We start from the raw sequence: 22,837 nt of genomic DNA on the forward strand, positions 1-22,837 counted from the left end.
CTCAGGTCATAATCCCAGGGTCCTGGAATAGAGTCCCACATCTGGCTCCCCGGGGAGTCTGCTTCTCCCTCTACCCTTCCCCCTACTCGTGATCACTCTCACATAAAATCTTAAAAAAAATACACACACACACACACACACACACATATGTATACATACATAAACACACATATATACATATATATGTATGTATGTACCTTGTTTCGAGTTTTGAATTTTGTTTTTCATTGATGGGAACATAATTGGTTTTTCCATACCACCACTTTCTTTTTTCCTATAACCTAAGTAGGTTTAACATGTGAATACTCAAAATACATTGCTGAAGATCCTCTACATTTTTTTTTCCAAGATTTTATTTATTTATTTGACAGAGAGAGACACAGAGAGGGAGCACAAGCAGGGGGAGCGGCAGGCAGAGGGAGAAGCAGGCTTCCCACTGAGCGGGGAGCCCAACGGGGGCCTCGATCCCAGGACTCTGCTGTCAGGACCCAAATTGAAGACCACTGCCTAACAACTGAACCACCCAGGCGCCCGATCCTCTAAATTTTTTACAAAAAACAAAAACAGGGGCGCCTGGGTGGCTCAGTGGGTTAAGCCGCTGCCTTCGGCTCGGGTCATGATCTCAGGGTCCTGGGATCGAGTCCCGCGTCGGGCTCTCTGCTCGGCAGGGAGCCTGCTTCCCTCTCTCTCTCTGCCTGCCTCTCCATCTACTTGTGATTTCTCTCTGTCAAATAAATAAATAAAGTCTTAAAAAAAAAAAAATTCTCCAAATCGGTTTCACAGCTCAAAGTTAAGCTTAGTTTACGTCTGTTGCAGTTAAAAAATTGACCAACCAGCAGCACTTTCCCAATGAAGTCCTACAGTAAGCTATATAGGTTACAACTATGTTCAGGCCCTTTTATTTTTCCTAGGAGTTGTTATGGACTGCCAGTTCTTCTGCCAGGAGTGTAGCACATTATTCAAAGCAGTTCCCTGTTCACTACCTTATTTGTCCCTCCCAGTAACCCCCGCCCCCGACCCAATGGTGAGGCAGTCAGGAGACTTCCCATTTCTACCTTGAAGATGGGGAAACCAAGGTGGCTCCTAAGTTAGTTAGTTACCATGCTGGGCCTGGAATTCAAGACTCTGCCTTCTGCTTACCAACTGTCACTTCACACCTGAAGCTATCTTGCAGGGCAAAGTGAACTCTCATGAAAGGATGCAACAGCATGATTGCTAAAAGGGCAGCAACAGCTTCTGCCCAACCGTTTACCTCTCATGGTTCTTGGAAGATAATGTCAGCTGAACTGCCTGACCAATTAAGATAGTTAGGTGGAGGAGGATGCTAACGCCCATTTTCAGATAGGTCAGAAAATCTGCCGTTGTGGGACTCATTCACTCCAATACACCGTTCACTCCAGCCTTCTCGTGATTCAGTTACCAGGCCTGCTGGCTTGTGCGCCCTGGCTGGTGCAAAGAACTCCCACACAGTGCTTTACCTCTGTTCCAAGTCTGCTCTGAGTATAATTACAGCAAGTGTACAACATGGCAGTGATTCTATTCATGACCCGCGAACAATGCGGGAAAAGCTAAGATACAGTAGGACCTCAAAACTCAACACAACTCCTCTACTCTTTACAAAATTATGCAAAATATTCCGTTTCCTAAATCAGAGGTAAAGAGACTTAACCGTGGCTCACCTTTGTCCTCTCACAAGCTCAGTTTAACTTCCCTCAACCGGGCATTCAGTTGTGCCATTACCAGCAGCCGACCCACTAGATCCAGTTCTCCCTCCGTTACTTTAAACGTAGTTTCAGCCAGAAACCAACACTGCACTGTACGTTAATTAAAGTTTGAATTGAAAATAAAGACATAAATGTGACTTCAGATACTGGGAAACAGGACCTAACTTGAAACGCAGCATGGGAGTGCAGTGGACCAAATGAATTGGGATTATAGCAACACTGCAATCATTATTTGTCTAACACTATGTGTCAGACTTCCCGACCTTACTGTACACCCAATTTAATTCTAACAACAACTTCATCAGGTATTATCACATCCGTTATTTGTGGAGAACTAGGACGCAAACGGTAAGTGAACTGCCTCAGTTCACACAACAACAAATGGTCCAAAGGGCTTGAAACAGGACTGTTATACCCTCAACCCCTCCACCAAAACTGCCCTGCCCTCAGCTATAATCCCAAACGTGATCATAAAATTAATGGGCATGACCTTGGGCCAGTCATTTCATAGCTCTGGGTCTCCCGTTTCCTCCACCATAAAGCGCCCTGCCCTCGGTGAGCTTTTGGGTGCTTTCCTGCTTTTTAATAACGTCCCCTGAATTTCCGACTGGATCCCTCCCCACCCCCAAACAGGTGTAAATGTTAGGACTGAAGTTTTTCAACCAAGGCGTGTTCTAGCACATTCTCCACTCTTCGGGGGTGCTAGGGTTTAGTCTTCGCTTCGCGGGTTTATCTTCCCCTACCGAACCTGTAAGGCTAATCCCAGACGTGGCCTCCCGGTCTGAGACCCCCTTCTCCCACTGCTAGGAGTGCCGACTAGGCCCGATCCCACTCCAGACCTTTCCCCGCTGACTCCGACCCACCTCGCGGCTTCCCAGTTAGCCAGTAAAAGGCCTCAGAAAGCCCTAGAAGCAAAGCCATAGGAAGAAGTTAGCCACCCAGAGGTCAAGGGAGCCTCTAGGGCACCTGCCACGCCTCCCGCCCCCGGCGGCGCGGCCAGGGCCTGGCTCCCCACACGGAGCAGCCCAGATTCGGGCCTCGTCCCTCACCGCTGGCGCGTCTGCTGGGGCCTGGGCCCTCAAACCCAGCCCGACCCCCTCGGCCCCGGCCACGCCCGGCCCTTCGCCGCCGCGCCCCGCACCCAGGCCCCCCGTGGTCCTCACAGGCCCGAGGACACGCGTGGGCCTCCTGCCTCACCTCGAGTTTTACGGGGACCGCCGGCAGTGCCAGCGCCTCCACCCGCCCGCACACCTGGCCCCGCGCTGCAGTGGAGACAGCGGCAGAGGCGGCCCGACCGTCACGTGCCGCAGAACCAAGAGGCCTCGGCTACCGCCGCTGCCGCGCGAGCGAGCCCCACCGCACGAAGCCCGGCCCTGCGTCCGCCCCTCGCTCCTGAGTAGCTAGGGCCGGCGCCAAGTCCCGCCCCCCCGCACAAGCTCCGGTCTTTGGTTGGCCGATGCGGCCATCGCTCTATGCACCTTCCCATACGCCCCCTAGGGCTATTCTTCGTGGAGTGTGAGGATTGGCTGGGAATGAGGCAGGAAGTGGCTGTTGATTGGACGGGAGAGAAGGAGGTGGGCCGCCCCGGAATCGGGAACCTCGAGCGCGCGCGCCTGGGGCGGGGCTGGCCCGGCCGGCATTCCGGCCCCCGGTTGCCCTGGTGCCTTAGTGGGCCCGCTGCCCGGCCCTTCATCCCCAGCTGTTCGGTTCCTACGCCGCCGGGGCTTGGACCTGGCCCCCGGCATGGGCATCCCGTTCCCTTGGCTTAGGGGCGAATGGCAGCCGGCAGACCGGGTGGGAGCTCCGCTGGGCCATCGGGAGGGGCCGGTTCCCGGAGGCGGCATGTGCGGACCCGGGACGGAACCTGGCGCGGGCTCCTCTGGCCTGGCCTGGAGTTGACTGCGCAGCGCTGTGCATGTAACCCGGCGCCACCGTTCCTGCAGAGTCATCTCTCTGGGCGCAGCAGCCTGCCGCCGCCTTACCCAGCGCAGAGTCCAGAATGCTATAACCCAAGGTTATTTCCTTTTTCAGTTTGGATATCTCCTTGAATAAGATTACACGTAAGGGCCCGGAGACAGACTGACGGCGTTCGCACAGTTTTTGTAACCCACTTCAGACACATCTTCAGTTTTAATAAGCTGAGATCCTCAGAAAATGATTACTCTCGGCCTTTATAGGTCCTGGTCTCGGTCTTGCGTTTGTTTGGAGACCCAAAGGCTGAATCTTAAGATGGAAAAAACTAGAATCAGCCACGGTTAAGTCTCTTTCCCTCTGATTTAGGGAACGGAATATCCTATCCTAAGAACCAACATTATTCCCTCCTGGCGCTTGTGAGGACAAAAGAGGAGACAGAGTTTGATGTCTGCCTGAGTTTAGTATTCTCCAGTTCAACCCCCAGATCTACGTAAGAGAATTTTACTTATGATATTCCTTATGCCAAGTGTTCCAAACAATGAACTTAAAATGTAGTTATAGAAACTGTATGCGAGCAAAAGAGCTACTCCAGTAAAGGGGCCAAAAAGTAAGGAGAAGGGAAGGGGTGCCTGGGTGGCTCAGTTGTTAAAGAGTTTGCCTTCCGCTCAGGTCATGATCCCACTCCCTGCTCAGCAGTGAGTCTGCTTCTCCCTCTCTCTCTGTGATCTCTCTTGCTCTATCTCTCAAATAAATAAAAATCTTTAAAAAAAATTTTTTTTAAAGAAAGAAAGTAATGTAGCTTTGAGTTGGAACCGCTTTCATCTAGAATGGACAGGGAAAGAAGAAGACTTGAGCTGGATCTGGTAAGGTGTGCAGGATTTCTGTAGATGGAGAGTTGGGAGAGAGTTGAAGTCTTCCTCAGATGAGGCAATGGCATATGCGAACACAGGAAAATGGGTAGTGTGTGTTTAGGCTGGAAGTGATTTTTTTTTTTGCTTTGTTTTTTAGATTATATTTATTTTATATTTATTTGACAGAGATCACAAGTAGGCAGAGAGAGAGGGGGAAGCAGTCTCCCCGCTGAGCAGAGAGCCTGATGTGGGGATCCATCCCAGGACTCTGGGATCATGACCTGAGCTGAAGGCAGAGGCTTTAACTGGCTGAGCCACCCAGGCACCCCTAGGCTGGAGTGTTTTAAAAGATTTTATTTCTTTGGCTGGAGAAAGGTGTTTAAGAAAGCAATGGGATGTCAGCTCTAGGATTGGGTTAGGGGCTAACTCTTGAAGGCCTAGCCAAGGAGTCTGCAGGGAGATGGTTTGGATTTTAGATTATTTCAGTATTATTCCAGGGAGTTCTGAAAGACAGAGAGACTATGAAGACAGTTAGGAAGCCTCTTCTTGGAGCTGACTTAAAGGCAGGGTTAGGGAAAGGCAGCATGTATAGAAACAAAAGCATTAAATGTTGATGCTTGAAGAATGGTCCGTTGGACTCAGGAAGATAGGGAAAGAGAGGAATCAAAGCCAACACTGGGAGTGTGAGCCTGGGTGACTGGAGGTGAACTGGGTACCCCCCCCCAAAAGAGGGAATTCAAGCTTGGTTGATCTTGGGGATCCTCTCTGGGCCAAACACAGAGCAAGACTGAAGATCTTTTTTTTTTTTTTTTTTTTTAAAGGTTTTTATTTATTTGACAGATCACAAGTAGGCAGAGAGGCAGGCAGAGAGAGAGAGAGAGAGGAGGAGGCAGGCTCCCTGCTGAGCAGAGAGCCCGATGCGGGGCTCGATCCCAGGACCCTGGGATCATGACCTGAGCTGAAGGCAGAGGCTTTAACCACTGAGCCACCCAGGCGCCCCAAGACTGGAGATCTTGCTAAGAATCCTGCTTGGGTTTTTTTTGGCTAAAGCATAATGTTCTTCAGAGGAAGAAGTAAGGGGCATGTGGGTGGCTCAGTCAGTTAAGATCATGATCCCAGGACCCTGGGATGGAGACCCAAGTAGAGCTGCCTGCTTCCGCCTCTCCCTCTGCCGCCCCCCCCCCAAAATTGTGCTGTCTCTTTCTCTAAAGAAATAAGTAAAATCTTAAAAAAAAGAAGGAGGCGGCGGCCAAGGACAAACCTCATAGAATATATTCCCCCCCCCAATTTAAAAGCAGTCACTGTTGATTAACTGACCAGATTACAAAAATAATTGCTCAGTTCATCCCTCTACTAAGCCTGCAAGTCTGGTCTTCCATGTTGCCAGTATCTCCACCTTTTACAAAATGGGTGGTCTTTTTCTTGATTCCGCTTGTGGAAATGATCATCTGATGGGCCCTAGGAAGTTGTTTGCTTCTCCAAAATGTTTTCCAACAGTGAAGATCTCATCAATCAGATCCCCCATGCAGATAATGCCATACTTACCAAGAGATGGAGAAATCCAAGGGTTATCTGTCAGGGCAATTGGCCCTTGTTGATTTTGCCATAACCACACTTGTGGATTTGCTCATTTTCTGACTTTAGGTTCAGGTACTTCCTGTGCAATATATGGGTTCCGTGAGTGAAAAGTGAAAAGGAGGCTTTTTCATAATGTGTGTATGTTATTTTTTCAGTGAAGAATCACATAAATGGGGGCACCTGCCTGGCTCAGTTGGTAGAGTTTGTGACTCTTAATCTCGGGCTTATGAGTTTAAGCCCCAACACTAGGTGTAGAGCTTACTTAAAAATCACGTAAATGTCTGCTTTTGTGTTTAGTTTTAAAAAATAAAATGTTTAGGGATGTCTGGGTGGCTCAGTCATTAAGCATCTGCCTTTGGCTCAGGTCAGGATCCCAGGGACCCAGGATGGAGCCCCACAGTGGGATCCCTGCTCAGTGGGGAGACTTCTTCTCCCTTTTCCTCTGCCTGCTGCTCCCTATGCTATGTGCTCGCTCGCTCTCTCTCTCTCTCTGGCAAATAAATTCTAAAAAAATTTAATAAAATGTTTAAAACTCATTGTAAACAAAATTGTTTACCAATCCCTCCTTCCTATCCAGTTGCTTCTTATAACTTAACTTGCCCTCTACCTATCTGCAAAGCAGCCCTCACTCTTGCTTATCCCCTCCTTCCCTTGCTTGAAAGAAAAAGGGGGCACACAGCCAGAGGGAGCACTGTGCATTCCTCTTTAGTTCTTTCCTACTGGTGAGGCTAGTAACCAGCCTCCAACAGGAAGCTCTCTAGGGGTCCACCAATAATCACCTGAATAGCATAAACTCAGGTGTGGCCGAAAGGGGGTCCTTATGGATAACAAAAGACACTCCTGGGGCACTTGGGTGGCACAGTAGGTTAAATGTCCGATTCTTGATTTTGGCTCAGGTCGTGATCTCAGGGTCCTGAGATCATGCCCGGCGTCAGGCTCTACATTCAGTGTGGCGTGTGCTTGAAAGTGTCTCTCTCTCCCTCTGCCTCTGTACCTCCTTGCTCTTGCTCTCTCGCTCTCTCAAAATAAATAAAATCTTTTAAAAAATAAAAATAAGGGGCGCCTGGGTGGCTCAGGGTTAAGCCTCTGTCTTTGGCTCAGGTCATAGTCTCCTGGTCCTGGGATCGAGTCCCACATTGGCTCTCCGCTCACCAGGGAGCCTGCTTCCCCAACCCCTCTCTGGCTGCTTCTCTGCCTACTTGTGATCTCTGTCTCCATGTCAAATAAATAAATAAAATCTTAAAAAATAAAAATAAAAAAGATGCTCCTGTCGTTCAGGAAATTCCAAGGATTTTAGAAGCTGTGCACCAGGAACCCAGAACAAAGACCAATTTTTATTACACTACCATTCCCTCATAGCGATTCCCAACCCATCCCTACTGCTGGCCTCAGACAAATGCTGACTTGATTTGTTACTACAGAGTTCTCTTTTCTAGAGCTTCATATAAATAGAACCATAGAGTATATAGTGTTTTGTGTCTGGCTTCTTTCACTCAACAAAGTCTTCCAGGATCCTCATTTATACGGTAACATTTATCACAAATTTGTTCCTTTTGCTTGCTAAGTAGTATTCTATCATATGAGGATGCCTGTCTGTTTACCCATTCACCAAGTAACAGTTATCTGGGCAGTTTTGAATTTGGGGCTCTATGGTATAAAATAGCTATGGACTCTTTGTACAGAAATCTCTTTTAATGTTCTCTGAATAACCTGACATCTTCCATTTTTCTTGGTGGTTTACTACCATGATTGGTAGTTTCATCTTCCTGGTGCTTCCCAAGACTATGGAGTAAGGTTTTGTTGAAATCTTACACACCAGAAAAATCTTCTGGGACACCTGGGTGGCTCAGTCTGTTCTGTTGGGCATCTGCCTTCTGCTTGGGTCATGATCTCAGAGTCCTGGGATTAAGCCTCGCATCAGGCTCCCTGTTCAGTGGGAAGCCTGCTTCTCCCTTTCCCTCTGCTGCTTCCTCCACTCATGCTTGCTAGCTTTCTCTCAAGTAAATAAATATTTTCAAGAAATCTATTTATTCTACCCTCACATAGGTTTTTTTTAACTTTATTGTTATATAATTTACATACCATAAAGTTTGCCTATTGTCAGTAAATGATTCAATAATTATTAGTAAATGTAGAGAATTCTACAGCCATTACCACAATCCAAGTTCAGGATATGTGAGCCTTTGTCCATATTTGCAGTCAACTCCCAGTCAACCCCAGGCAACTGCTAAATGGTTTTCTCCCTCTATTGATCTCCATTTTCTAGAGAGGTCACGTAAATGAAATCATACTGAGGGGAATGGGGTAACTGCGTGATGGGCATTAAGGAGGGTGTGTGATGTGATGTGATGAGCACTGGGTGTTTTATGCAACTGATAAATTATTGAATACTACATCTGAGACTAACGATGTACTAGATGTTGGCTAATAGGATTTAAATTAAAAAAAATAAAGTAATAGAAATTTTAAAAATAAATGGGACCATACAATATGTAGTCATCTTTCCATACATGTTAGCAGCATGTATAGGAATGCATTCCTGTTCGTTGCTGCATAGTATTCCATTGCAAGACAACATGGATGGAACTAGAGGGTGTTCTGCTAAGTGAAACAAGTCAATCAGAGAAAGACAATTATCATATGATCTCTCTGATATAAGGAATTTGGGAGGCAGGGCGGGGGGTTGTGGGGGGTAAGGAGGGAAAAAACGAAACAAGATGGGATCAAAAGGGAAACAAACCATAGGAGACTCTTTTTTTTTTTTTTTAAGATTTTATTTATTTATTTGACAGACAGAGATCACAAGTAGGCAGAGAGGCAAGCAGAGAGAGAGGGGGAAGCAGGCTCTCTGGTGAGCAGAGAGCCCGATGCGGGGCTTGATCCCAGGACTCTGGGATCATGACCTGAGCTGAAGGCAGAGGCTTTAACCCACTGAGCCACCCAGGCGCCGAGACTCTTAACTTAAAACAAACTGAGGGTTGTTGGGGGGAGAGGGAGAGGGTGGTTGGGTTATGGACATTGGGGAGGGTATGTGCTATGGTGAGTGCTGTGAAATGTGTAAGCCTGATGATTCACACACCTGTACCCCTGGGACTTATAATACATTGTATGTTAAAAAATAAAATAAAATATTCCATTGCAAGGCTATGCCACAATTTGTCTATCCATTGAAGAGCTGATTGGCCTTTAGATTCTTTTCAGTTTGGGGCTATCGTAGGTAATGTTGTCATGAATATCTGTATATGAGCTTTTTTTTTTTTTTTTAAAGATTTTATTTATCTATTTGACAGAGAGAGAGAGCCTGGAAGAGAGGGAACACCAGCAGGGGGAGTGGGAGAGGGAGAAGCAGGCTTCCCGCTGAGCAGGGAGCCCGACATGGGTTTCAATCCCTGGACCCTGAAATCATGACCTTGGACCCTGGGATCACGACCAGAGTCAAAGGCAGACACTTAAAGACTGAACCACCCAGGCGCCCCTGTATGTAAGTTTTTATACAAACATCTCTATTTCTCTTGGGTACTCTGTAGGAGTAGAACTGCCTATCTCTGCGGTAGATTTGTGTTTAGCTTTAGAAGATTCCCCAATTGTTTTCCAAAGTAGTTGTGCTATTTCACAGTCCCATGCCGGAAGGTTTTGGTTCTCTGCAGCATCGCCAACACTTGCTATTGTCTGTGTTTGTTGTTGTAGCCCTTCTAGTAGGAGCATCTCGCTGTGGTTTGTTCCAAATGCAGTGAGCCCCTTCTGGCAGCAAAGCTGTTGGATGGTGCAGTCCGCCCAGTCATGGTCGGCTGCCTTTCTGTTGCCCAGGCTGGGGGAATTCAAGCAAGAATACCACAGACTCTGTTCTCACCTAGAGTTCAGTGGTTTTTCATGGACAAAAACCCCTCAATTTTTCCTTTGCTTTTTGTCTATTTCCAGAACCCTAAATGTTTTTTTTCTTTTTCTTTTTAAAAAGATTTTATTTGGGTTCTTGGGTGGCTCAGTGAGTTAAGCCTCTGCCTTTGGCTCAGGTCATGATCCCAGGGTCTTGGCATCAAGCCCCGCATCGGGCTCTCTGCTCAGTGTGGATCCTGCTTCCTCCTCTCTCTCTGCCTGCCTCTCTGTCTACTTGTGATCTCTCTCTCTGTGTCAAATAAATAAATAAGATCTTTTAAAAAAATAAATAAATAAAAGATTTTATTTATTTATTTCAGAGAGAGAGACACAGTGAGAGAGGGAACACAAGCAGGGGGAGTGGGAAGGAGAGAAGCAGGCAGCCCGACGTGGGGCTTGATCCCAGGACCCTGGGATCATGGCATGAGCTGAAGACAGAAGCTTAATGACTGAGTTACCCAGGTGCCCCTAAATGTTTTTTTGGATTTATTTTTTTCCTCCAACTTTATCATTGTTTCCTGGAGAGAGAATTGTTGATCTCCACACTTTGCCATATACTTTTAGTTGAAGATTTTTTCCCTCTGTATGTCTTCCCTTGACGTTGCTTTCTTCCTGCTTTCTTGCATTGGTCTCTATGTTTCACATTGCAAGGGCCATGTCTGCCATTAGAAAAACTTGGAAAGTTTATAAAAATCCTAGTGCCCGGGCACCTGGGTGGCTGAGTTGGTTAAGTCACTGCCTTCAGTGCAGATCATGATCCCACAGTCCTAGGATCGAGTCCCATATTGGGCTTCTCCTGCTCTATAGGGAGTCTGCTTCTCCCTCTCCTTTGGCCTCTCCCCCTGCTTGTGCTCTCTCTCTCTCTGTGTGTCAAACAAATAAATAAAATCTTGTAAAAAAAAAAAATCCTAGTGCCCAGGCTGTACCCTTAGAACTATTACATCAGAATCTCAAGGGGGAGAGCATAGCCATTTGGAATTCAAAATAATTATAAGCCAGTGAAAAATTAAAATGTCAACAAATTTTTAAAAAGAAAAAACAAATTAATAAAATGTAAAGAAAAATACCTAGGGGGCACTTGGCTGGCTCGGCTGGGACAAGCATGCAACTCTTGATCTCAGGGTCATGAGTTCTAAGTCCCACATTGGGTGTAGAGATAACCTAAAAATAGATAAACAAACAACAACAACAACAAAAACTACCCTACACTCCAGTGTTTCCCCTTTACTCACACCAGTACCATACTCACAACCCTTCTGACACCAGATATGTGGGAATTTTTCCCACATGTAGCAATTCTGTGACACCAGCTAGGCGCCCTGCAATTTAACTAAGTCCTGACACCATCTGCCTGGAGATAGCTAGCGTCAGATTCCCCCGATGCAAGGCTCAGTCCATGAGACTGACCACACTTCAGATGCCAGTCACAAGTAGTGGATCCCCAGGTTACTCACAACATCTGTCCACCTGGTTCCAGATCAGAGGCTCTCACGACCTCCTCTTGGATTTGATTTATTTGCTAGAACAGCTTGAAGAACTCGGGGAAATATTTATGTTTACCACCTTATGAAAGTATGTGATCAAGGATACAGAGGAACAACCAGTTAAAAGGATACATCGGATGAGGTCTGGGAGGGTCCCAAGCAAAGGCACTTCCATACTGTAGTTTTGGGGATATGCCATCCTTCCTGCACACAGATATGCTCATCAACCTGGAAGTTCTCTGAACCCCTAAAGTATGGGGGTTAACTCTATTTCCAGCCTCTCTGCCCCCTCTGGAGAATGGGGGATGGAGCTGAAAGTGCCAAGCTTCTAATCATGGCTTGGTCTTTCTGGTGACCAGCCTCCATGCAGGATCTCACCAACATCTACTTCATTAGAACAAAAGACACAGCTATTACCTGGGAAAATTCCAAGAGACTTGGAAGGTCTGTATCCGAAAGAAGGGTCAAAGATCAAATATGACAGCAAAAGATGCACCTAGTCCTGTTACCACATAGGAAATTGAAGGGTTTTAGAAACCCTGTGTCAGGAATTGAGGGGGGGGCGGTACAGAGAGTATATAGATTTTCTATGATCTCATGATACTGATAGAGAAGGGAGACCTCTTGCATATAGTAGAATGCTGAGAGCTAAGTGACAAATATGAAGTTAGTGCTAGCATTGGAAAAGCATCACTTTGCAAGTATAATGGTAAAGATTAGCTGAGGTAAGAATCGCCACCAGAGGCTAAATGTGGAAGGAAATTTTGATGAGGAACAGGATACTTACATGGTCTTAGAGTGTCTAACTCCACAGTACAGAGGGCTCCCTCGCAATACTTAAATGTAATACCTGTCTCTAGCTGGTCTCCTGCACTGAAAAACACTACTAGCATTATTGTACTAGTGCCAAGTGCCATTACTGGCATTATAAGGAGGCAGATGATATTGAAACATGGATGGTCGATTAAAGTAATTTGTAGTGAAATGAATTCATTGGGTTGATATCTGTACTGTGGTCATATAAGACCATACAAGATTGAAGTATTTAGGGACAAAGTCTCATGATATATGTAAATGGTTCAGAAATAATCAAAGAAATAGTGTAAAGTGTTGACTGTAGGGGAATCCGGATAAAGGGTATACAGGTGTTCCATGTATGATTTTTATTTTACTTTTAATTTAATTTTATTTTGGGGGAAGAGAGAGCATATGTGAGAGGGAGGGGGGATGCAGGGAAGAGGGGAGGAAGAGGGAGAGAGAATCTTAAGTAGGTTCCACGCCTGGTATAGAGCCCAATGCAGGGCTTGATCTCACAACCCTAAGATCAGGACCCAAGCTGAAATCAAGAGTCAGTTGCTTAACTGACTGAGCCACCCAGGTGTCCCTCCTTGTATAATTTTCAGCTTTACAACTTAAAAAAAAGTCAGGCTTTCACAATCCAATGAAATTGTTCAGAGGCTGATTTGGAAGTTGAAAGCCCAGAAAGTTGCTTTGTTTTCCACAAAAGCTTCACTTTCATTTAAGTGGTAACAGGGACTTGTGTAAAAGGGAACTATTTAGGGCAAACTACACAAGGGCTATTCCAAAATATTAACTCACCTCACAATCTTGTTCAAATGCCTATAAACATAAACATCCCGGGACACCTGGGTGGCTCAGTTGGTTAAGCAGCTGCCTTCGGCTCAGGTCATGATCCCAGTGTCCTAGGATCGAGTCCCACCTACATCGGGCTTCTTGCTCAGCAGGGAGTCTGCTTCTTCCTCTGCCTCTGCCTTCCACTCTGTCTGCCTGTGCTCGATCTCGCTCGCTTTCTCTCTGACAAATAAATAAAATCTTTAAAAAAAATAAAAATAAAATACTGAAATTGTTAATGAAAATGAGCCTTAATAACAGAGATACAATTTGGAGAGAGAGACAGAGAGAATGAATCACTGGCTCGATTAAAATATTCCTGGGCTCTGATTCCACGTCCATCAGACAACCTTCTGAGGGCTGATCTGAGCTTTCAAGTGTCCTCGTTTGTCCTCGTGATAGGAAGAGAGAGCTTTTAATAGTGAACACAAGGGTTTATTTGTGGAAACTGACATTCAAATTTTAAAATTAGGATGGAAATTCAATTATATGGAATTGCAAAGGACCTAGAAAACCAAAGAAATCTTTAAAGAATATTGCTGGGGGGTTCCTGGGTGGCTCAGTGGGTTAAAGCCTCTGCCTTTGGCTCAGGTCATGGTCCCAGGGTTCTGGGATCGAGCCCCACATCGGGATCTCCGCTCAGCGGGGAGTCTGCTTCCTCCTCTCTCTCTCTCTCTCTCTCTCTCTGCCTGCCTCTCTGCCTACTTGTGATCCCTGTCAAATAAATAAATTTTTAAAAATCTTTAAAAAAAGAATATTGCTGGAAGTTACTACCAGATGTTAAGACATTCTGTAAGCTACAATAATTAAGAAAATGTGATGTGCTGCAAGAATAGATAAAGAGATCAATGGAAAGGAGCAGAGAGCCCAGAAACACTCAGTCACAGGAAGAATGACTGCAACTCCGGAGAAAGCCTAGTCTTTACTGTAATTGGTGTGAGGTCAAATGGACATCTGTATGAAAAAAAAATCAACTCTCACCTCACACTATAAACAAAAATTAACTCAAACAGGGGCAACTGGTTAGTGTAGTCAGTTAAGCATCCAACTCTTCAAGAAAAAAAATAAAATCTGGGGCTCCTGGGTGGCTCAGTGGGTTGGGCCTCTGACTCTTGGTTACAGCTCAGGTTGTCATCTCAGGGTCATGGGATTGAGCTCTGTGTTGGACTCTGCGTTCAGAGCTCCCCATTGCTAGATCACTTGAGCTCTCCCTTTCTCACAAATAAATAAACTCTTAAAAAGATGATTTTATTTTTTCTTTCTTTTTTTTTTTAAGATTTTATTTATTTGACAGAGATCAAAAGTAGGCAGAGAGGCAGACAGAGAATGTGGGGGAAGCATAGGGAAGAGTCCCTATGCAGGACTTGATCCCAGGACCCCGAGATCATGACCTGAGCCGAAGGCAGAGGCTTAACCCACTGAGCCACCCAGGAGCCCCAGATTTTATTTTTTCAAGTAATCTCTACACCCAACATGGGGCTTGAACTCACAACTCCAAAACTGAGCTGCATGCTCTTCTGACTGAGCCAGCCAGGTGCCCTCGTCAGTGATCCCTTCAAAGACTCTTCAAGAAAAAAAATTCCCAGGGCGCCTGGGTGGCTCAGTGGGTTAAGCCTCTGCCTTTGGCTCAGGTCATGATCTCAGGGTCCTGGAATCGAGCCCCGCATCGGACTCTCTGCTCAGCAGTGAGCCTGCTTCCCCTTCTCTCTGCCTGCCTCTCTGCCTACTTGTGATCTCTCTGTGAAATTAAAAAAAAAAAAAAAATCCCAGGAGGCAGTGCTACAAATACACCTGGCTCTACTCTGGGATATGAGCTCCTCTGGAGCTGGTTCTGACTCCTTGGAGGGCCATGCTGAATTAACTGGGAAGGACTCTGGGGTCAGGAATGCCAAGTTGAGGTGACGGCAGGCAACCTGATGTGCTTGGCAGGTACAGTTGACTTTGTTACTTCCCATTTTCTCAACACAAGATGCTTGTCCCTCTAACAGGCCCATTTCATTTCTGCCTCCAGCCCCCAATCTTCCTGTAGTCCCCTCATCATTTAGGTCTTAGCCTGAATGTCTGGCACCTTCACTGAATACCACGTGCTAACGTCACTTTTTGTATTTCTCTATTTTTTTATTGTGTATATCAAAGTCAAATTCTTATTCATTTATTTACTTTCATTTTTTTAAAAAGATTTTATTTATTAATTTGACAGAAATCACAAGTAGACGGAGAGGCAGCCAGAGAGAGAGAGAGGGAAGCAGGCTCTCTGCTGAGCAGAGAGCCCGATGCGGGACTCGATCCCAGAACTCTGAGATCATGACCCGAGCCGAAGGCAGCGGCTTAACCCACTGAGCCACCCAGGTGCCCCTTTACTTTCATTTTTTAAAGACTTCATTTATTCATTTGAGAGCGAGCGAGCATGGTGGGGGGGGGCAGAGGCAGAGGAAGAAGCAGACTTCCTGCTGAGCAGAGAGCCCAAGACAGAGGCCTTGATACCAGAACCCAGAGATCACGACCTGAGCCAAAGGCAGAAACTTAACCTGCTGAGCCACCCAGGGGCCCCTTCTATTTATTTTTATGATTTATTCTCTTCCTCCCTCCTCTATGCAATTGGGGCCCCAGATCCCTTTTCCTGGTGATGCACCCACCACATATGTGCCTTAAGTGTTGGCTGACGCTCACAACTGCCCCGCCAGTAACTGATGGGAAATGAGGGGTGGAAGAGAAGGGAGTGGGTGAGAAAGACTGGCATTCCTGTGGCAAGGGGGCCTAACTCTGTGGTGTAATTTATGCAGTTACCTGTGGGACAGGTCTGAAGCTAGTTTCCACTTGAAGCCACTCTCCTGCTTATTTTCGTTTGCTTCCCCGCCCTGCCCTGCCCTGTTTCCCTCACACCCTTCTCCTGAGAGCACTTCCTCAGTAAATCACTCAAACAAGAATTCTCATCTCTGGCTCTGCTTCTGGGAACCTGACCCATGATACCCTAGGTAAGCTTCAGGAGGGACTACCTTGTTCGTTCCCTTACATCAAATTCCTATCTCCAGCTCTGCAGAGCTGTACCTGGAACATAGCAAACACTCAATACATGTGTTGAATGAATATGGGGAGAGCCGAGAGCCCAGAGTCTGTTATATAGCTAGACTCTGGGCACCCCTTCTGTCCTGGGCTAGTCCGGCCTGGAGGCATTGTGAGTCATAGCTGGTGGACAGCAACTGAGGGGTTCAGAGATGGGGCCAGGCCTGGGACAGCAGCTCAGCACCTCCAACACACCCTCCAGGTGAGGCACAACTTGCAGTGAGGTTTCCTGGGAAAAGGCCCTTTAGGAAGATGCAGCATTAAGGGAGGGCCTGGCTGCACCCACTTGGGCCCTCTTAGGGGTTTCAGAGATGTCACCGTGAGTCAGATCTAGGTGATCGTACCATCCGCTCAGCCTAGCTATGTGCAAGAGGAATACGCATGTATTGGATTGATGTAGGCATGACAGAGTGTTCTTTCCCTTTTCACCTTACATGGGGGAGAAGAGGAATTTAAGAGAGAACATATAGTCCTTTTCCCATAGAATAGAGTCAGCACTTTCAGGTTTTGGGGGAGACAGAGAATGAGACTTGTTATCTGTCCTTCAGCTTGCTTGAGGATGTAGTCTGCTTGGGAGAAAAGTCACAAGTAGTCTACCTAACCGCTATGACCTTGAATCCTAAGGATAGGTCCTACTCCGTGGCACGTGCCCCTAGGATGTCACTGACTATACTGAACTACTGTCATCTACACACACATCTGTGTTCCAAGCCGGACCAGTGCATCTTGAGGGTGGGCACAGACTAAGAACCCCTGCCCAGACGAGGCCTGGCCCACAGCCCGTTATGCCACTGGCTATTTTACACATCCTACTGAATACTTTTCTGAATCCAGAGCTAGCCCTGGCTTTGTAATGTAGCAGTGCCAGGATGAAGTTTAGGCCCTGGTCTCCTTTCTGGCTTCCTCTTGTATTCCCAGCAGAGTCCCACACACCAGCCCTACTCCAAGCTCTTCCTCACATCTGGGAAATTCAGGCTGTGCCTGGCTCTTAACTCTGCCTAGAGGCTCTCTCTCCTATCTACCCCCAATTCACCCAGCAAAGCCCTGCTCAACTTTTAAGTAGCGGCTCCACCGTTCCCTTCTCCTGGGCCCAAGATCCCTTCCAGCCGCCGGCCCAAAGCTCAGAAAGGCAGGGATGCGGTCATTCATACGCAAATGCATCCCCTGCGCCTGACTCAGAGCGGTCTTTGGGAAAGGTCGTTTCAGAGACTACTGTCAGCGGCAGCGTGCAGGGATGGGCTCCTCGGCGACCAGCAACTGGTTAGCCCTGGTGCCAGCCTCAAAGCTAAGCTCTGTCCACCGGTTCTCGCGGTTTGACGGGACAGCCTATCCAAGCAGGCTGCTCACCCGCACTCTTGCTCCCCAGCAGTGCCCCTGGCTCGTCTTCATCATTCTGGACACCGGGGCTCCAGAGGCAAGGGCGCAGCCCCGGTCGCCCAAGTCCTCGAGGTTCGGCACCGGGCACCCGCACGCCCGACAAGGCCCACTCGGCCCTCGACCTGGAGGCCTTCAGGTGCCCGGCGTCGGGCCACGCCGGCCGCCTGTGGGAGCAGTTGCGGCAGTTCTGGGTCGACCACTTCTCGCGGCGCTTCTCGCCACGGCGCCCGCCGCTACGCCGCATCTCCTCCATGTCCACCTTCTACCTGCTGGACCACCGGACGCGCCAGGCCGAGCTGGGCCTCAGCTACGGCGCGCCGCGCACGCGCCTGAGCGACGAGGACTTTGTGTTCCGCGGCGGTCGCTGGACCGCCGAGGGGCTCCCCCTGCGGTCCGGGCCGCCTCTGTCCCCGCCGACCATCTCGGGCTGGGAGCCGCCGGTGCAGCGGGTCAAGAGCCAGGTACTGCTGGAGGAGAACAACTACTTGAAGCTGCAGCAGGAACTGCTCATGGACATGCTGACTGAGACCACGGCGCGCATGCACCTGCTGGAGAAGAAGCTGGACACCGATTCCAGCCCGACGGCGGCGGCGCGCGCCTGGCAAAGGAAGATGCGCAAACGCGAAGGCGCGAGCGGCGTGCTCATGATCGAGCCGCGCGCTCTGGAGTCGCGGTGACGCAATAAAGCCCGGGCGGCGCACGCGCACTTCTCTCCTTGTCCGGGCGCGTTCGTGGGCGGCGGAGTGGGCCTGTCCAGCGCTCCCGACTGGCGGGTAGGGACCGTCACTTAGTGACCAGTGTGGACGGGTGACTCAGCCAGCAGAAGGGCTCGGGAGGGCGCGATAGGGCCTTGGCGGAAGGTGTGTGCGCGGCCCGCTCGCTGGGAATGCGGGGTGGGAGCCGGACTTGCAGAGGAGAGGGGAAGGGGAGCGAGGACGGCTAGCGGGGGCAGGCAGTGGCATTCTCGTCCCAAGCGACCGAGGGCCAAGTCGGGGAGGCCATGAAAGCTTGGGCGCTCGGTGATGGAGGGTGCGGTGAGGCTGGGAGGCGGACGGGGTCGGGGACCTTGCTCCTGGCTCCCCGCTGACCTAGAGGCGCGGCGCGGGCCAGGGGGGTTTCAGTCAGCCTCAGTCCAAAGTCGGTGTGTTTGACTCGGCTTTCTCGAACGTGAGCGCAGCCGCTCCCACCTGGCTGTGTGGTATTTGGGGAGTCGCTTCTCTATTACAGGCCTTTTTCTCCTTCGTAGTCTCCCCCAGAGTACAAACAAGCACTCTCCAGGGCAAAACCTGTACACAAATAGGATTTGCTCCACCCACCTTGCTTAAAAATTTTGCATTCGTTGCCAACGCTTAAGAATTCAGAGATTTCACATTAAATATCCAGATATCCTGTGTTCTGAAAAAGAGACTTGGCCACCACCTGGACCTCCATTCTGTCCAGCCAGCAGTTTCCTGAGCTGAAGTGTGGCTGTCACCTGCTGGTTGCTTCACTCCTTGCTTGTTGCAGGTGTCTGATTTTGATATCCTCCTAGATCCCTTCTGGATCAGTGTTCTTTCCCAGGACGTGGGGAGCCCATTTCCCCAACCTCCATACACACGAGGTATTACATAAGGTGCTTTGGGGAGTGTATTGTACTTGTGATGACATTTGTCCTTGCTATATCCAACCTTTTCCCTGGAATAGAGACAGTGCATTTCTGAATCCACTGAAACTTGAGACCAGGGGTGGGGGGGACCCATCTCCCGAGGGCCATATGACAGTTGTGAGAGAAGTGGGTATCCTGCCTCAGCCCAATTTTATTTCAGGAGTAAACTAGGGATTACTAAACAGCTACTTTGTATGAAATTGTGGCCTTATTCAAGCAGCGAAACAACACAAAACATGTCATTAGACACAAAGTTGAGAAACATTTTTTCTTCGCAATGCTTTTTTTAATTTTAATAATTATATATTTACATTAACATAGATTAAAGTACTTAAAATAGTTATAGGGGTGAAATAAATTCTCCTTTTAAAACAACTAGGAAAGCAGGGGGGCCTGGTGGGCTTAGTTGGAAGAGCAAGTGACCTTGATCTCAGGGTGGGGAGTTTGAGCCCTACATTGGGAGTAGAGACTACTTAAAAATAAAATCTTGGGGCATTTGAGTGGTTCAGTCAGCTAAGCAGCTGCCTTTGGCTTAGATCATGATCTCAGGGTTCTGGGATCAAGCCTCCCCACCACCCTCAAGCAGGGAGTCTGCTTCTCCCTCTCACTCTGCCTCTCCCCCCTCCTGCTTTCTTTCTATTTCAACTAAATCATAAAAAATAAGTAAATAAAATCTTTAAAATAAAATAAGAAAAAATATACACAAAAAAGGAAATGAGAAGGGAATCAAAATGATAGACTAGAAAAAAAAAATCAAACCTGAGAGAAGGGACTAATGGAGAAACCAGACAAGTGAAAGAAGTTAGACACAAAGGATCATGAATTTCATGTTTCTGTTTATTTTTATCTTTTTTAAAGACTACATGAGCAGGGCATGGGGAGGGGCAGAGGGAGAGGGAGAAGCAGACTCCCCATTGAGGAGGGAGCCCAATGCGGGGCTCAATCCTAGGACTCTGGGATCATGACCTGAGCCAAAGGCAGATGCTCAGCCTATGCTCAGATGCTCAGAATCACCCATACATGATTCTGTTTAAATAAAATACCTGTAATAGGCAAATCCATAGAGACAGGAAGCAGGTTGGTGGTTACCAAGGACTGGGGGCTGTGGGAAGGAAGGAGGGACTGCTTTGCAGGTAAAGGGTTCCCTTTTAGAGTGATGAAAAAGGTTTTGGAACTGTTTGGTGATGGTGGCACAACATTGTGAATGTTCTAAAAGCCACTGAATTGTACGCTTTTTTATTTTTATTTTTATTTTTATTTTTTTAAAAGATTTTATTTATTTATTTGTCAGAGAGAGAGCGAGAGCGAGCACAGGCAGAGTGGAAGGCAGAGTCAGAGGGAGAGGGAGAAGCAGGCTCCCGGCGGAGCAAGGAGCCTGATGTGGGACTCGATCCCAGGACGCTGGGATCATGACCTGAGCCGAAGGCAGCTGCTTAACCAACTGGAGCCACCCAGGCGTCCCTGAATTGTACGCTTTAAAAAAAAAAAAGATTTTATTGGGCGCCTGGGTGGCTCAGTGGGTTAAGCCTCTGCCTTCGGCTCAGGTCATGATCTCAGGGTCCTGGGATCGAGCCCCACATCGGGCGCTCTGCTCGGCGGGAAGCCTGCTTCTCCCTCTGTCTCTCTGCCTGCCTCTCTGCCTACTTGTGATCTCTCTCTGTCAAATAAATAAATAAAATCTTTAAAAAATAACATTGCCCCAGGGGGGGATGTGACAGAGCAGAAAGCAGGAACAAAGGACTCTTTGTGGCTTTCCCCTCCTATAGCTCAGCACTCTCTGGGGATCAGAGCTTTGCAAAAATATTTTTGGGCTTGAAGAGGGAGGTCAAAAAGGCCACAGATTTGTCGACAGCCAGAGGAAAGATGAAGGGAAATGGGAGTAGAGAACCTGGTAGATCTTCCATCTTGGAAAACCTGTCCTTTCTTGACCCAACAAGACTTTGCAGCTACTGCCCCATTTCTCTGCTTCCCTTTGTAACTAATCTCCAGAAAGTTACTTGTATTCACTGTCCTCAATTCCTCCCCTCCCTCTTCTCTCTTAATCCCTCTCTAGTTTGGGTGTCTCACCCTCCACTCCCCCCAGCGTGCTCTCCTCACAGATGCCATCATCCTCCAGTGTTAGAGACTTTGGCCAATTCTCCATCCTCCGTCTTGGTCCATCAGCCACATTTCCTGCTCCTCCTGGAAACACTGTCTTCACCGGGCTTCCAAGGCACTACAAGCTCCTGGGCACTATTTCCCTCCTCCCTCCGCATTCCTCAGTGTCTGGCTTACTCTCTTCACTTCCTTCAGGTGTCTGCTTCAGTGTCACCTTTTCAATGAGGTTTTCCCTAATGACTCTATTTAAAGGAGTCCGTCTTCTCTGCCATCCCAACCAAAGCAGGACAACGGGTCCTCCTTTCCTGTTTTGTTTTCTAACATCTGTAACCACTTGGCATGCTGTCTGTTTTATTGTCAATCTCCTCCACACCCCTATCCCACACCACTTGGACTTATGCTCTGTAGGGTTTTTCATTCTGTTTTTTTCCTATATCTCAGTGTAGAACACTGAGTAGGCCCACTCCACATATTTCTAGAATGCACAGAGGTCTACAGTGGCAGGCACCTGAGTCGCAGGGAGCCAATGGTGTTTGGCCTTTGGCATTGTCCCAGATTTCTGATCCCCTCTAAGGCAAGAAAGGTGTACTAGATGTTTTGGAACTTTTGGTTCTGCCCGATCAGCCCACTCTGACCCCAGCCACAGCTAGGGTAGATGGCTCTGTGGACACTGGCAGTGCCTCATTTCCAGCATCTACTATGGCTTTCTCCTCAGCCTTAGGAGCTCTCTCAACCCAGCAGGCCTAGGCTGGAGTACAGGTGAGTGAATGCTTTCAGCCCATAAGGGACAGGAGCCAAAATACACAGTGTCGAATTGTCCTTCTACCCTGTGTCATTCTCCTCACTCCCTCTCTCCCATTTCCTGGATTCATCTACCAAAATGAGCTGCACCCAGGTTCTAGGCTCAGGCTCTGCTTTTATGGGAATGAAGCTAAAACAGTGGGAAGTAGCCCTAGAAGGGAGACTAAGGATAGGAGTCTAGAACTATGGCATCCACCATTCAGAAGGCAACAGGGACCTCTCACCACCATTGGCCCGGAGGGTAAGACTCTTACTCTTACTCTTACCTTTGGTAGACTGGAATGAGATAGAAGTTGAAGGGAGAGCTGGGCTTATGAAGTGGCTTTGGCACTTGAAAGAAAGGCAGCTGTAGCTACAAAGACCATGGAGGTGGCTATTTTTCTATACTGCTTTAGAAACTTTCCAGAAAGAACGTCAGGTTCAGGTGAACCCCATCGATGGAGCCCATGATATGAAAGCCAGAAAGTCTCCTGAAGCAACATAAGGAAATGCTCACTTTTGCAGTGAGGAAGCAGAGTGGGCTGACAATGAGGCCCACGATGGAATCATAAGGGCAGCACAGTTGCAGACAAGACCCATCTTTCTCAACAATTCTCCTGTGCTACAAAGTCAGGGCATTGAACTGGGGGTTGGAGGGGTAGCGAGGGAAGACAGGATCCTGAGGGGATCATGGGGATGTTTGGGTGGACATACCTAAGAATCTGGAGCTCCAGAGCCCCTGAATCCTCCTGGCCAGCAGCTGCTGCTCCCTTCCCCTTGATAAAGAAAAGTAGCCTTGTTTTGCGTGGAGGCCATGTA

At 48.0% G+C, this 22,837-nt stretch overlaps 2 protein-coding genes across 10 annotated transcripts in view; one reads left to right on the forward strand and one right to left on the reverse strand.

The window, feature by feature from the left end:
• The window catches only part of CANX (calnexin), a 36,869-nt gene extending 33,742 nt beyond the window's left edge, over positions 1 to 3,127 (reverse strand). For 3 of the 6 annotated variants that reach the window (XM_082723582.1, XM_082723583.1, XM_082723584.1), the window contains exons 1-2: positions 2,922 to 3,097; positions 2,588 to 2,629 (exon numbers count right to left, since the gene is read on the reverse strand). The gene's annotated coding sequence lies outside the window, so the exon portion shown is untranslated. Of the gene's footprint in view, positions 1 to 2,587; positions 2,630 to 2,921 lie in introns of all 6 variants that reach the window. The other 3 variants (XM_082723580.1, XM_082723579.1, XM_082723581.1) reach the window with 3 other exon arrangements.
• Positions 3,128 to 3,352: 225 nt separating this feature from the next.
• Positions 3,353 to 18,196, forward strand: CBY3 (chibby family member 3). Of its 4 annotated transcripts, XM_082723676.1 has the most exons (4): positions 3,353 to 3,738; positions 4,005 to 4,128; positions 9,358 to 9,548; positions 17,489 to 18,196. In XM_082723676.1, exons 3-4 carry the CDS (start codon positions 9,472 to 9,474, stop codon positions 18,171 to 18,173), a joined length of 762 nt encoding a protein of 253 aa, XP_082579802.1. In that variant the 5' UTR covers positions 3,353 to 3,738; positions 4,005 to 4,128; positions 9,358 to 9,471; the 3' UTR covers positions 18,174 to 18,196. The 4 variants fall into 4 exon arrangements, with proteins under 4 accessions (XP_082579802.1, XP_082579803.1, XP_082579804.1 ...); XM_082723677.1 differs by lacking the exon at positions 4,005 to 4,128; XM_082723678.1 differs by lacking the exons at positions 3,353 to 3,738; positions 4,005 to 4,128; positions 9,358 to 9,548 and adding an exon at positions 15,242 to 16,321 and having other exon boundaries at positions 17,486 to 18,196.
• Positions 18,197 to 22,837: the final 4,641 nt, after the last annotated feature.

The sequence above is a fragment of the Mustela nivalis genome (genome assembly GCF_964662115.1).
Source record: "Mustela nivalis genome assembly, chromosome: 3".
NCBI lineage: Eukaryota > Metazoa > Chordata > Mammalia > Carnivora > Mustelidae > Mustela > Mustela nivalis.